At 45.9% G+C, this 14868-nt stretch overlaps 1 protein-coding gene across 5 annotated transcripts in view; it reads right to left on the bottom strand.

Annotated features, from left to right (window-relative positions):
- Positions 1 to 14568, bottom strand: part of ARFGEF2 (ARF guanine nucleotide exchange factor 2) — a gene marked incomplete at its 5' end in the record, with an annotated part of 96899 nt that extends 82331 nt beyond the window's left edge. For 4 of the 5 annotated variants that reach the window (XM_079719565.1, XM_079719566.1, XM_079719567.1 and 1 more), the window contains 2 exons: positions 55 to 85; positions 14433 to 14553. In XM_079719565.1, coding sequence (XP_079575691.1) covers positions 55 to 85; positions 14433 to 14553 — 152 coding nt within the window. Of the gene's footprint in view, positions 1 to 54; positions 86 to 14432 lie in introns of all 5 variants that reach the window. The other variant, XM_079719569.1, reaches the window with a different exon arrangement.
- Between the last annotated feature and the right edge of the window lie 300 nt (positions 14569 to 14868).

The following is a 14868-nucleotide window of genomic DNA, read 5'->3' as shown; positions in this document are numbered from 1 at the left end:
ACCTACTACTCCCTTCATACTGCACTTCAACAAGGAGAACGCACCCAGGCTTACCTTTGCTTTTCTATTTCTGCTTTAATTTCATCTGGTGGGGAAGAACGAAAGGCATGTTAGGAGCATGCAATATGTATATTAAAAATATATATATAACAAAATATTGAAAGCTATCTAAGTAGGGGGATGATGATCTTTTTCTCTTTTCCACATTTTGTGTAAGTATATACACTTTTTCTTTAGCACTTAAAAAAATTGTGGTAAATATGCGTAACACAAAATTTACCACATTAACTATTTTTAAGTGTACAGTTCAGTGACATTAAGTATATTTATATTGTGCTAAGGCATATATAATTTTTATGAATTAAAGTTAATTTATAAACCTTTACCATGGAGGGTACAACAACTACATGGTTACGGTTATGGAATAGTGCTAACACTCAGCAGTCACAGTCTCAAAGAGAGATCATCTTATTTCCAGGAGAACAAGATTTTGTGCCATTGAGACAAGAACATCCTATCTAAACACGCCGGATTCCCCCACAGCCACTTAGTCGAATGCATTCCTACGTGTCAGGCTCGGCAGGCTCACGGTATTATCAAAGCAGGCCAGTGAAACATGTCTACCTGAATGCCATGTATTCAGATAACCTCCAAAAGGCCAGCCTTCTTCACACAATCTCTTGAGAGCCAGTGGTTTGGATATGGCATTAGTTATCCTAGCAACCCCAGAACACAGTTCTGGAAGTGGCAAGTTTCCTTTTCCTGGACAACTCTATTCTAGACTGACCTTTAGGAAGTGAAAACCGAGTAACTGGACTCACTAGAGGTGGCAATTTTAACCTTCAAGCCACTCTTTCAATGTCCTCTTACTACACACATAAGAAACCAGAAGAGGAACACCAGATGACTAATATCAAACATTTCGCTCATGGACCATAAGGCCTGTGACCCACAGGGTCTGCTAAAGAGAGCTCTGTGGCATGGTTCCTGCTCCTCTGGGACAAGAATCCACTCAGGAAGTAGCTCTGGCCTCCTCTAGCTGAGGCCCCAGGCTGTGGGAGTGGCCCGGGAAATCCAGCCAAGGAGGCTGGTGGCCAAGCTTTCAACTTGCAGAAATCAACATGTATAATGTCAAGACTCTGCTTGGTGGTAATAACATCTGTCACTGTGTGACGTGTCAGAGGGGCACTGATGCCGGAACTCAAATGCAAGGGTTCCTTCCAGTCATGGTTACCTTATTAGAGTTAAGTTTAGATGTAAAGTGTATCTGAAGCAATGAGGCCTCTGTTAGAGTCTGTGCTGACCTCTGAGCTCTAAAATAGTCTGTTCTAGAATGCCACTGGTGCCAACCCACCAGTCGACGAATCAATCACCAGGACTGTTACTTACTCACTGAGGCACTAAGGGTAATCAAATCAAAGACTTATGGAGGCCAGGTGGGAAACCTCCTGGAGAGACACAGGGCAGGGAGGACCCCCCTCCCCACCCAACAGGGCATGGAGGGCAGCAGAGTCTCAGTCCCAGCTGATTGAGCCCAGAGGTGCCCGTTGTTCTGATTTCTCCAGAATTCAAAATCTGGATTTTAAGTGAAAACTCCAACTGTAATTGGAAGTAATTTCAACTGTTTAAAAAAATTATGCTCAGGGACCTCCCTGGCAATCCAGTGGTTAAGACTCCACACTTCCACTGCAGGGGGTGCTGGTTCCATTCCTGGTCAGGGAACTAAGATCCTGCAAGCCGCGAGGCATGGCCAAAAAAAAAAAAAAAAATTATGCTCAAATGAAACTGGTTTGCAGGCTGCCCTGACCTTACCCTACCAGTTTGCAACCTTTGCCTTAAGGGATAGGGAAGAATCGAGGAGAAAGAAATTCACTGGCCGCGGAAAACTAACTGCAGGGGATAAAGGACTATGACCAGCACAAGGAAAACAAAACATCCCCGTTTTATACAAGCAAAATGTTGCCTGGCCAAAGAACAAAGAGCAACTAAGGAGCCAGAGGACCAGGGTTCGAGGCCAAACTCTGCTATATCTTACAGATGAAGAGACAAGATCCAGAAAGGTTACAAGCTAATGAGGGGTGGAGCTGCGACTTGAACCCAGAAAAGTAGGCTCCCAAGCCTGTGTTCGTAACCTCTTGGGTACCTTGGCTCTCAAATAAGCATGTCGAATTACTCCATAACCTATAAATGCGAAACAATAGAAACACTGGTTTTGCATCATTAATTCAAAGCGTGAATGCTGCGACCATAGCTGGAAGGCTTGGTGTTCGTACTGCTCCGAGAGCCTCATCCGGCCTCGGGGAGCCTATTTACAACCCAGGCTCTGGAATCCCCCCGCCTCTTTTCCTGGCCTGATGGGACAGGACCACAGGAAGGTGCACCCTGGTTTTCCGATGGGAATGAACAAGGGCCAGTGTGACTTGAGCAGGGCAGGGCATAGCCCTCCACAGTGAGCAGTACCTACTGCAGAAGACCAAGAAACTGCGATCTTCACAAAACACGGGATCACAGATTTCCTTTAGTCTTCTTAATCTATACTTAAGTATTCCCACAAGTATGAGGAATTGTTGCACTCTCTAGAACATTCTTTGTTAAAGAAAAAAAATTTGAAAAATCCTCTCCACAAGGCCCAGGAGGGGTCCAGATGAGGAGAAGCCCCTGGAGGGCAGTGGAGGAGGGGCCTGGGCGGACCTATGTTTGGACAGATCCCTCTGGCTGCAGTTTTGAGTATAAAGAGGAGGGTGGACAGCATAGAAGCAGGGAAGCCAATCAAGAGGCCGCTGCTAATAACCCAGGTAAGCATTAGTGGGGGCTGGGGCCAGGGGGGGTGCAGAGACGGATGAGCATGAGCCACAGGAAAGCTGGAAATGGCCTGAGGGTAGTAGTTCCATATAGTCTGACCCAACAGTTGGCTTCTAGATGTATTTGGATAATACAATATTTTTTTCCATTGAAAAGAGGCAGGGGACTTCCCTGGCGGTCCAGTGGTTGAGACTCTGTGCTTCCACTGTGGGGGGCACAGGCTCGATCCCTGGTTAGGGAACTATGATGCCATATCCCACATGCTGCATGGCCAAAAAAAAACAGGGAAAAGGTGTGTGGCATGGGGTCCCACAGAACACCTGACATAGCCTGGTGTGGTGAAAGACACGAAGTGGGTTGGAAGTTCCGAAAGAAGATGGACATCTATCAGCTGAATGATGCCAGGTGGGTTACTAAACCTCCCTGAATCTTGATGTCCTACTCTAAAAAAAATGAGGATGATAAAAAGCAGCCCCATATGCTCCAGAGACTGTAACTAGGCAGTTGGGCGTAGGTAATTCTTTTGACAAACCCGAAGTATTGATGGCTAAAGCAGTGTCAGGCATACACAGGTGGTCAATAAATGTCTGTTCTCTTGCTCTTATCTTAAAAGTTTGAGTCAGTAATAGTGCAAAATCTCTAGTGCCGTCGGTGGAACGACAGAAAGCCAAGGGAAAGAAGAAAATCAGTGGAACACAAATCATCATAATAACTGCTGACATTCGCTAGGGGCAGGTGCCCATTTGGTCCTCCTTACAACTCAGGAAGACAAGAGACTCATCTCCTAACCATACACAGTGAGGACTCTGGACACAGAGAGGTGAAGTCACCTGCCCACAGTCACAGTCAGGAAGTGCCACTGCAGGACTCACACCCAGGCTGTCTGCTCCAGAGCCAAAGAGGAGGAGGATGGGTGAGGGAGGAGGAGGAGATGGTGGGCACACCTGCTCCAGTTTACTGCCCTGCCTTTTAACAGGTACGGCTCTCCCAACAGCCAACTGGGCAATTAGCAGCAATAAATGAGCAGGCTGGAAAAGAGCCAGACCTGAGTGGGGTGGGGCAGCTGCAGCTGAAAAGCCATGCTGTCTTCCTGGGAAATCCTTCCTGGCCATGGCTGTCAGTTAGGAACCTCGGGTCACACCTCCCCATTCGTCAATGACTTTGGCACCAGCTCACGTTCTCTGCTCCACTCCCAAGCTAAGTCCAACAATGACCATGACCAAGCTCAACAACGCCATCCCCAGTCAACCCCCCAAAGCCCCATGACATCCCTTGGAACCTTCACCTCCCCTCACACATCTGATCTGCACAATCCTCTCTACTATGCAAACCAACACTACCCTCAGTTCCTCCTCCACCCCAAGTCAGCCTGGTGTGGCTGGCCACACTCTGAATCTTGTCCCTGTTTGGAACTGTGCTACTTCTAGCTGCTACCTGTTCTCCGCCCACAACCTCCTTTCCTTCCAGATGACCTACTAACTGCTCCCAGTAGGACCCTTCTTTGGCCTGTCAGACCTGACAAGGCCAAGAACTTGTCAGCTTTCCCCTTTTTTCATTTTCCAGGATGGATCCCATTACAGGATTGTTATCTGAATGACAGCCAAACAATAGGCTTGACTCTCTCTGACCTTGAGTCTTAACTTCTGGCAAAATCCCAAACTTGGATTATATGACCCTCTCCTCTGACCTGTCTCCACCTAACGACCAGACCTCTGACTACAGGGCCAGTTGGTAGGTCTATAAACGCCCTAATCACCAACCACAATGGAACCCTAAATACTGCCAGTTAAGCTCACCACCTCCAACTCTCCACAAAGACTACTGCACATTTCTCTACTCTCTTCAAATACCCCACCTCTCCCTCCTAGTCATCACCATTCATCTTTACTCACAACCGATGGAGCAGCCTATTTCATGCAGAAATTAGACGCCAACACGAGGAGACTCCCTCAACTTCCTGTTGGCCAGTCTACAAACTCACCTACTTCTGTACCCAGCCTGCACTCTCTCCTGCTAGAAAACAGTGTCAAGCCCCTCCAACTCTGCAGTCTCCCATCCCTACTGCCTCCTGAGGAACTACCTAGAATCTGATCACTTCTCACATGCTGGACCACCCCCATTACCCCAGACCAAGCCACCATCATCTCCCACCTAGACTAAGAGCCTCTTTCTTAACTGGTCTCACAGCTTCAGCTCTCACCCTTCCTCCCGGCCCACATCTTTGTCTACACATCAGCCAGAGGGATTTCCTTAAAATGTAAATCAGATTACATCTGCTCAAAATAGATTATCCATAACCATCATAATGTAAATCTGATTAACATCTGCTCCTTTGCGCAGAACGCCACTGGCTTCTCATCTCACAGAGTAAAAACTCACAATCTTGACCTTGGCCTCCAAGCCTCTATCTAAAACATCTGGCCCCCTGCTATCCCTTTGATCTCACCTCCTACCACCCCGCCCCCAGCTTACTTGTTGCCTGTCCTGTTCAGGGCCTTTTGCACTTGCTCTTCCTGCCACCTGGAATGCCCTCCCTCCCCCAGATATCCACAAGGCTCACTCTTCCCTTCCTTCAGATGACTGTTCAAATGTCACCTCTTCAGAGAGGCCTTTCCTCGCCACCTAAAACTGCCCTCCTTGTGATTCTGGACCACCTTACCTGCTTTATTTTTTCACTTTACCCGATTTTTCCTAGTTTTTCATCATGGTATTTACCACCCTTGACATACTTTGTATCAGTTCACTTATTCTCCATCTTCCCCAGTAGAATATAAACTCTGTGGTAACAGAGACTTCCGTCTGTTTTGTTCACTGCTGAATCCCCATTATCTAGGAATTCCTAGACACAGAGCAGGCACTCAGTATTTGCTGAATGAATAAACTGTCCTTTCTCTTTCTTGCATTATTTAACCTCTCCCTTAACTGGCTCCCTTCCCAGTAACATTTAAACAAGTTCAAGCCTCTTCTACCTTTAAACAAAGAAAAATATAAAACCCAAAACTCCCACGATCCACATCTCCATCCTCTCCTTCACACCCCAGGCAAAGCCCTGGAAAGAGCTGTGTCTGTTTCCTCACCTCCCGTGCATGCCCTAACCCATTCCAGTCTGGTTTTCACCTTCACTGCATCAGCAAAACAGCTCAAGCTAAGGTCACCCATGACCCGCATGTCTCTAAATCTGATGGGCAATTTTCCAGTTGCCATCTGACCTGACCTCCTTGCAGCATTTGACCTGACTGACCTCCCCCTCCTTGAAATTTTCTCGACTTTCGGCTTCATAAGCACCCGTTCTCATCTGCCCTCTGCTTCTCGTCCCATCTCTTCTCCATTTCCTTGGTAGACTCAGACTCAGCCTCCTCTGCCCAGCCAGGCAGGCCGGGGTTCCTCGGGCCCAGGCTCTCCTGCCTCTCCTTTTCTGTACACTCTCCCCCACAGGCCTTCGGAGCCTCAACTGCATCTTCAGTTCCCACCTGGGCTCGGATGACCCCCAAATCTTGATTTCCGGCACCGGCCTGCCTTATGAACACAAGGCTCGTACATCCATCCACTTCCTATTCCACCTGTCCAACTGGATGCTCAAAGGCAGGTGAAACTCAACACATCCAAGTCCCAACTCAGATCAAGCTCCTCCACCCACCTCTCCCTAGATGGTCTTCCCACTCCCATCTAAAAGAACTGCACCACTATCCATCCAGTTGGGTGAGTCAGAAACTTAAGAGTCAGCTTTACTGATCCACTTTCTTGTGTTCTTACCCAATCCATCACCAGGTTTTCTTAGTTTTACCTTCTAAACAAGTGGGGAATACATTCACTTTACTCTGTTACTACTGTCACTACTTAAGTCCAGGCCACCAGCATCTCTCCCCTGGATGACGGTAACTGCCTTCTCACTAGTCCCTGGGCAGTCCCTCTGGTTTTCCTCGAAGATGTTCTGAACATAATGGCTCAAGTGATCTTTCCAAAATACAAACCTGTTTATCCCATCACCTTCTTCCCTGTTCCCTGTTTAGAACTCTGCAGTGTTATCTCACTGCTTTTGGTCTAAAAATCAAACTCCTCAACATAACCTCCAAGGTCTTGCATGGTAGGACCCTGGACTACCTCTCCCACCTTATCCCCAAAACCTCTCCCCCTTCATTTGCCACGCTCCAACCACACAGTGGCCTCTTTTAGTTTCTTTTAAAAAAATTATTATTAAAGCTTTTTTAAAATTTTGAGGTAACTACAGATTCACAGGCTGTTGTATCTTTTAGTTTCCTTAACCATCATATTCCTCTCTGCCACAGGGCCTTTGCATATGCTGTTCCCCCTCCTGCTGCCATAATGCCTCTCACCCTAACCTATTTAATTTTTATTTATCATTCAGCTCTCAAGACTTCCTCAAGGAAGCTTTCCTTCATCCCTTTGTCCACTCCCCTTGTGGGACCAGGTTTCTCTCCTTCATAGGAGTTGTCAGGTTGTTAGTATGACTCAGAGGACGTGATCATCTGAACAGTCCCCTTCTTCCCCATTAACTGCAAACACCATGAGAACAGGGTCTTTGTTTGTTTTGTTTTCCTTGCATCATGACACCTGGTATGACACCCAAATAAATATCTTCTGAATGAATGTCACCCTGGTTTAGTCAGAAGGACTATATAGAGAACAAGTATGCACTGACTACTCCTTAGGACAGAGGGAAAATTTAAGAATTCTAGGTCCTAGCACAAGAAGGCTGTTCTCCCCACAAGTCTATAAAACCTAATGAAATACCTAATAAAAAAGCTAAAAGACTCATTTACAACCAAGACAGTAAACCCAAAGAAGCTTCTTATAGGAAGACTCCAGGAATGAATTCGCAAACAGTTAAGTATTTTCTAAGATAACCTTGCTGGAAAGAAAGTCAAGTATTTTCCAGGCAGGCCCCCTCAGCCTGGTGAAAAATAACTAAATACAGTTCTGAGCTATTTATATAGGAGACTCCATGTACTTGCTGATTAAGCACACGTTTTCACAAGTTTGCTCTTTTCCATAAAGAATGGTCTTACTGTTTTCCCCAGCACTGCTTACAGTCTCCCCTGAGATTTACAAGTACAGGACAGAGCTCTAAATTTTTCCAACCACTTGCCTCACCAGTGTCGAAATGTCAGAGAGCAGCAAAGATGTCCATAAACCAACCAATAAGGGAGGCAGGAAGAACAAGTATTCAGCTCCTTCTCCTTTAAATATGGTAACACCAATGCCTCTGAATTTTAGTAGGTCATTTGTTAGGTGCCAGGCACGGTGTCAGTTATTTATTGCGTTAGTTCATATAACCTTTACAACAATCCCGTGACACAGGTATTATCACCTTTCTCATCCCAGGAAACCAAGGCTCCGAGAAGCTACATGATTAGCCCAGGATCACAAGACCAATCAATAAGCAAAGTTTCAAACTCAGCTCCCAATGAATTTTCTGCCAATCCAACAAATAAATGCTTTTAAATAATCAAAATCCAATTTTTAGTGCTGCTTCTAGACAGAGAACCTCCTCCTGCAGAACCACTATAAAGCTTTTCAACAAAAAGTAACGTCAGGGTCCCAAGTCCTATTGTTTCTCAAAATTTTTATCATCTACAGCACACATAAACAAGATGTCTAATCAAAACACCCGACTTTGCTAACATTAAAGGTTTTATTTTGTGTTTCAATTGAAAGCCTTACTTTATGACAAGTTAGGGATATTTTGGGCATTTTTCAAATTTTGCACTTACGTTCCTCCTAATGAGAATAGTTATTTCAAACATATCAAAGTTAGAAGAACAACAACGTTGTACGCAGGAAAAAGCCATTTACCATATATTATATGGACATGTGAATGCTGAATGTTTTTTGTATATTAATATGCAACTAAAATTTATGAATATACTCCCTTAATTGGCTTCATCCTAATGACATTTAAACAAGTTTGAGTCTTTTCTACCTTTAAAAAAAGAAAAAGAAAAAACCAAAGAACCCCCACGAGCCACATCTCCCTCCTCCCCTTCACAGCACAGCCAGACTTTGGGGAAGAGTTGCGTGCGCTCACGGTCTATTTCCTCACCTCCCACTCACACCTCAACCCACTCCAGACTGGTTTTCACCTTCAGCGTGCCACCAAAACAGCTCAAGCTAAGATCACCAATGACCCACATGTCTCTAAATCCCGTATATTAAACAGAGTAGCAAATCTAAAAGTGGATTTTATGATTTATATGTCAGCTACGCCTTGTAGCTGTTGCCCACCTGGCTGTGCAGATGTGGGCAAGCTGCCCTCTGAGCTTTGGTTTCCCTTTGCCTGCTGTACCCAAATACGGACATCAATCGCACGTCGCAACTCCAGAATGAATAGAGGGAGTTTACTGCTGATGTAGAGAGAGGTCATAAATCAGCAAGATTTAACACCTCAAATGAAACTCGTGGGAAACCAGCTCTTTAACTTCATTTCTTTCTTCCTGTTAGCCCCTAAATTAAACCAAAGACATACGCAGTAAAAAGCTTCAGAGAAAAAGCTGTGATCTTTTTGATTAGAGGCTTTCATATACTACATCTCAAAATTCAACTACAAAAAATAGTCTCTTTACGTATTGAATGCTCTACTTACTGAAACATCACTAAAAGTTCACTGCATAGAAACTTCACTGCCAATATAATGATTGTTTAAGACTCCAATGAGTATTTTATACAACACAAGAACTTTCGTATGGAGGAGCAATGGTAGTAATAGTTAAGATCTTGGGCTCTGGAGCCAGACTGCCAGTGTTCACAGCCTGGCTCCACTGCTTCTTGGTTAAGTCACGTCAGCCAAGTTCTTAAGGCCTTCAACGAGGATAATAATAGTAAGAACTAAACTGCATGTAGAGCGTATGGCACTGTGCCTGGAACACAGAAGTGCTTAGTACATGGTTGATATCATACAGCTATTATATAACATGTGATTTTAAAAAGTCACTCACTCGGGCTTCCCTGGTGGCGCAGTGGTTAAGAATCCACCTGCCAATGCAGGGGACACGGGTTCGAGTCCTGGTTCGGGAAGACCCCACATGCCGCGGAGCAACTATGCCCGTGGGCCACAACTACTGAGCCTACGCTCTAGAGCCCGCGAGCCACAACTACTGAAACCTGTGCACCTGGAGCCCGTGCTCCGCAACAAGAGAAGCCACTGCAATGCGAAGCCCACGCACCGCAAGGAAGAGTAGCCCCCGCTCGCCGCAACTAGAGAAAGCCTGCACACAGCAACGAAGACCCAATGCAGCCAAAGATAAATAAATAAAATAAATAAATTTATAAGAAAAGAAAAAAGTCACTCGCTCAATTGGGTGATAACGACGCGTCAGAGTTAGGTTCGTCACTATATCATCGCCCCACTCTGGTGAGGGATGTTGGTAATGCGGAGACCATGCACGAGGCAGGGCAGGGAGGGAAGTACGGGAAGTCTCTGCACCTCCCATGCAATTCTGCTGTGAACCTAAAACTGCTCTAAAAATTAAAGTCACTCAATTTCATATGAAAAACATAGGTATGTTTAATGACAACTGGCAATTACAGAGCATTGAGCCCCTACCTGGCACTTCGTGGGTCTTAAATTATTAAAGAAGATACCAAATCTCTTACCATATATGAAGACTACTGCGAAAACAATTCATTTAAAGTTTTCGAGATTTCCAGATTTTTCCACACCATTCGAAACCACTCAGATTATCTCAAGCCTCTAAACTTGATAGAGTTTAAGACCAGAAATATAATTTAAAGACACCATGGGAGAGAATGGCTCTTAAATAAACTGTTGCGAAAGGGAGGTTTAAAAATGTAATCATGTACCCCAACTGGAGGGCTGAAAGGTTCAAGATGATTAATATATATAAAAACTTCATTAAGAAAGTAAAGAGCAACAATGTCCTTGGGGTGATGAATACTTTCACAGGCTCTTTTGATTTCTCAATAAAGGCTGGAAGGTCATGATCCTCTAATTGGGCAGACCCTATCTATGCATTTGGCATTTAGAGAAGAGGAATCCCTGAGATTACTCCAAACCTATTCCATCCTGATCATCACTGCTTTTACAAGGAACAACCCTTGTCTTCATTGAGCTTAGCAAGTTAATACTCTAATAAACACAGCCTTTCAGTCGTGTAATTACATTCTTATTTATTGCACCTACAAACCAAATAGAGCAATAAGTCATTCTTGAACGAGGAACCAACCTAAGTTAACATCAAGCAGGGTGCTTAGAGTGTCTTGTGGTTTCTCACAGCTTAAAATAATAAATAACACAGCAAGCCTTTATAGAGCACCTACTACATGTCAAGTTTTTTGCACACGTCAACTATCTTTTTTTAAAAATAAATTTATTTATTTTATTTATTTATTCGTTGCTGCGCGCGAGCTTTCTGTAGTTGCAGCGAGGGGGGGCTACTCTTCGTTGCGGTGAGCGGGCTTCTCATTGCGGTGGCTTCACTTGTTGCGGAGCACAGGCTCTAGGCGCACGGGCTTCAGTAGTTGTGGCTCGCGGGCTTAGCTGCTCCACGGCATGTGGGATCTTCCCGGACCAGGGCTCGAACCCGTGTCCCCTGCACTGGCAGGCAGATTCTTAGCCACTGCGTCACCAGGGAAGCCCCCTAACTTTATCTTTATAATAACCCCATCAGGAAGCTATACGATCTGTCCAAGGTCACAAAGATAGCAAGTAGAAGGCAAGGGATCTGAACCCAGGCGGTCTTGAGTCCACAGAACATACTCCAAGTCAGTACGCTACACAGACCCTGCATCCGTGATCCCCTCCCCAATATGCTACAACTGGTGGAAGGTCACAGAAGCTGTTTCCTGGAAGTGCTCCTATCGTTCAAGCATTTCAACTTTGAGCAGTCACTTACAGCTCCTCTTATCAAAATGAGTAATAATCTATACATGGCAATCTCTAAAATACTCGCCACACTGCAATGCTTCGTACACAGGCTTGTTTCAGCTACTTTTACTGGACACAAAACTGGGCCTTGAGATGCAGAGTGAAGTATCAGCAGATACTCCGCTATATGCTTTCTTCTGCAGTCATTTTCATTTAACAGCAATGACACACAAATACTGTCTTAAAAAAAAAAAAGGATGGCCGGTCTAGCTCTTTACATAGGTTCCCTTGTAATAATTACTCAATTTGATGATGATGAGCCACCATGACAATCTGCTATTCAATAAACCTCTGGTCAAATTACTTCCTTTATAGGCTATTTCTTTTTTTTCTTAAATAACATCATATGGGATATTTTATTTAACTCGTCTATGTTGTTTGACAAGAAAAATATTTTTAATGGAGAACTTTTATTTTCAGTATAGGCTATTTCTTACAATTCACTACCAAAACACTGAATGTGCATTCCACAGTTTGGGTTGGAAAAATCTGAACTTCTCAACAAGGCATGATCCAAAAATATATAAAAAGCTCTCAATGTTAAGGCCCTCTATGACCCATGTGACGATTTTATACGTAGGTTCCAACAAAGTGATATACAATTTGCTGGAAATTTGATGTTAAGTGTTCTGAAGGGGGAATGAAAACTCTGCCAAATAACTATTTTGAAACTTCTGCAACAATTCACTTAAAGTAACACTGAGAGGACAGAATGCAGGCAGATTTTCAAGCAGAGTTGTAAGTACCAGGCTTTTGCCTAACTAACTGCTTTGTAGTGCTTATCCTGCATTCCTGATAAAACAATATTCAACAGTTAGCCTTGGTTTCCTGAATAAAAAAGCTTTACAAATCTAAATCTCAGTAAATTCCTCTAATTGATCCTGAATTTCACAGGACTAGTATGTTTCCAGATTTTCTCAGCAACAACCACCTTTGTATCAATAGTTCTTGATCCTTGAGGGAGTCTCAGACCCCTCTGAGAAGCTGATGAAAGCCATGGCCTTCTTCCCAGAGAAATAAATGCAAAGTTCACAAACCCATTCCTAGGCCCCAAGAGAAGACTCCCAGAGTACCCTGCACCAAATGAAAGGAGAAAGGTGATGGTAACCTCCAACTCTGTGACAGAAAATCCAACTTTCCATGTACGTGGTCACTTGTTAGGGAAAACAGGTCTTTTTACAGATTCCAAACCAAAGGCATTGGGGTGATGAATTAACTTGATGTCAACTCTGGCCAAATGTATTGATCCTCACGGCCTAGAACTCTCTTCTCCTGTAATTCCACGTGGTGAATACTTCCTGCCTTTCAGTACTCGGCTCAAATGTCACCTCCTCAGAAAGGATTACTTTCTTGACCACCCTATGGAAAGCAGTCCTCAGGCCCTTTTTATCACATCTACTTTTACAAAAAATTTTACACAAGTAAAGTAATTATGAAAAAATTACTTTTAGGCCTCCCCTGGTGGCGCAGTGGTTAAGAATCCACCTGCCAACGAAGGGGACACGGGTTCGAGCCCTGGTCTGGGAAGATCCCACATGCCGCGGAGCAACGAAGCCCATGTGTCACAACTACTGAGCCTGCGCTCTAGAGCCCGCCAGCCACAACTACTGAAGCCTGCGTGCCTAGAGCCCGTGCTCCACAACGAGAAGCCACCACAATGAGAAGCCTGCGCATCGCAATGAAGAGTAGCCCCCGCTCGCCGCAATTAGAGAAAGCCCGTGCGCAGAAAGGAAAACCCAACACAGCCAAAAATAAATAAATAAAATAAATAAATTTTTAAAAACTGCTTTTACTAAAGTATTTATTAGCATTCAAAACTGTCTCATTCATTTAAAAAAATTATTCTGCCTCCGCTATTAGAGTAGGAGCTCTGTAAGGGCAAATACCTTGTCTGTCTCGTTCCCCACTGTATCCTCAGCGCCTGCCACCGTGCCTGGTACACAGTGGGCATTTGATAAATATTTGTTGAGTGACAAACTAAAAGATAGGATGTTGATGATGGAATCAACTACCAAGGTTTTAACTAGAGATGAATCAGACTTCTCCCCTCTTTCAATCATCTGTGGGTCCATTCAGTCAGCATCTACTGCGTGTTACGCCCTGTTGCAGGTGCAGGGGATCCAGCGGTGAATAAAACAAACAAGTGTCTCTGCCCTCACAGACCCTCTATTTGAGTGGACCTCAAGGAACGAGCAGATCTCTTTAACACTACAGTACCTGAAAGTGCAGGATAACCCTCTACATTCCCTCCTGGAGGGAGTTACGGGCGATCCCCAAATGAAAGGAAAACATACACCAGTTGGGCACTTCCAAAGCAGGCCTCAGGAGTTTCCCTAAACCAGTTGGGCAGCTCTTCTCACAGGCTCTGCTCACATGGGGGAACTCCAACCAGCAGAACCCAGGTAAAGAAAAAGCTCAGATCAAGGGCTGCTGCTTCTGAAGGTGACGAGAGAAGGAACCAGGAAATAGGACGTCAAGGAGCCGTGGCAAGAGCCCTGGGCTGGGAGGCTGGAGAGCCAGCCCTGGCTGTCACCAACTTGCTAGGTGACCTTGGGCCAGTCCCGAGCTGGCAGGGCATCAGTTTCTCCCGGGGTATAATAAGGAGGGCGGGAGGGTGGGACTCGGGGTCGTGGGGAAGTGGCGCCCAGGAGGCCGGGCTGAGGCCCCGTGGGGTAATGGCCGGCGTGGGGAGGCCGGCGCGGGGGCCGGGCCGGGGCGGCTCACCCACCGAGCGCCACCTGGCAGGCCCTGCGCAGCTGGGAGTGCTGGGGCCGCTTCACCTCCTTGTCGGCTAGGATCTTCTCCAGGGCCCGGGACACGAACATGCTCTTGGTCTGGCTCTCCTGCATGGCCCCGGCCCAGCGGGGGCTGAAAGCCCCGCGGGCGGATGGCGTTAGCAGGCGGGCGAGCGAAGCTGAGGGCCCGGCGTCCACGCCGGCACCAGCCGCGTCCGTCCGCGCCGCCCAGTCAGGAAGCGACGCCGCGGACCCACGGCGCCGCCATGTTGGAGCGCGTCACGTGACCACGTGACTGGAGGGGGCGCTACGGCCTCCGTCGACCCGTGACCCTGGAGGGCGTGGTCTAGGCTGGGGGCGGGGCGGGGCCAGGTGGACGAGGAGGGGAGGGGCGAGGGTGCAGGAAGGAAGGGGAAAAAAGTTGGGAGG

This window comes from Hyperoodon ampullatus (genome assembly GCF_949752795.1).
Source record: "Hyperoodon ampullatus genome assembly, chromosome: 14".
NCBI classification, from domain to species: Eukaryota; Metazoa; Chordata; class Mammalia; order Artiodactyla; family Ziphiidae; genus Hyperoodon; species Hyperoodon ampullatus.
This window is presented reverse-complemented; position numbering and strand designations above follow the sequence as displayed.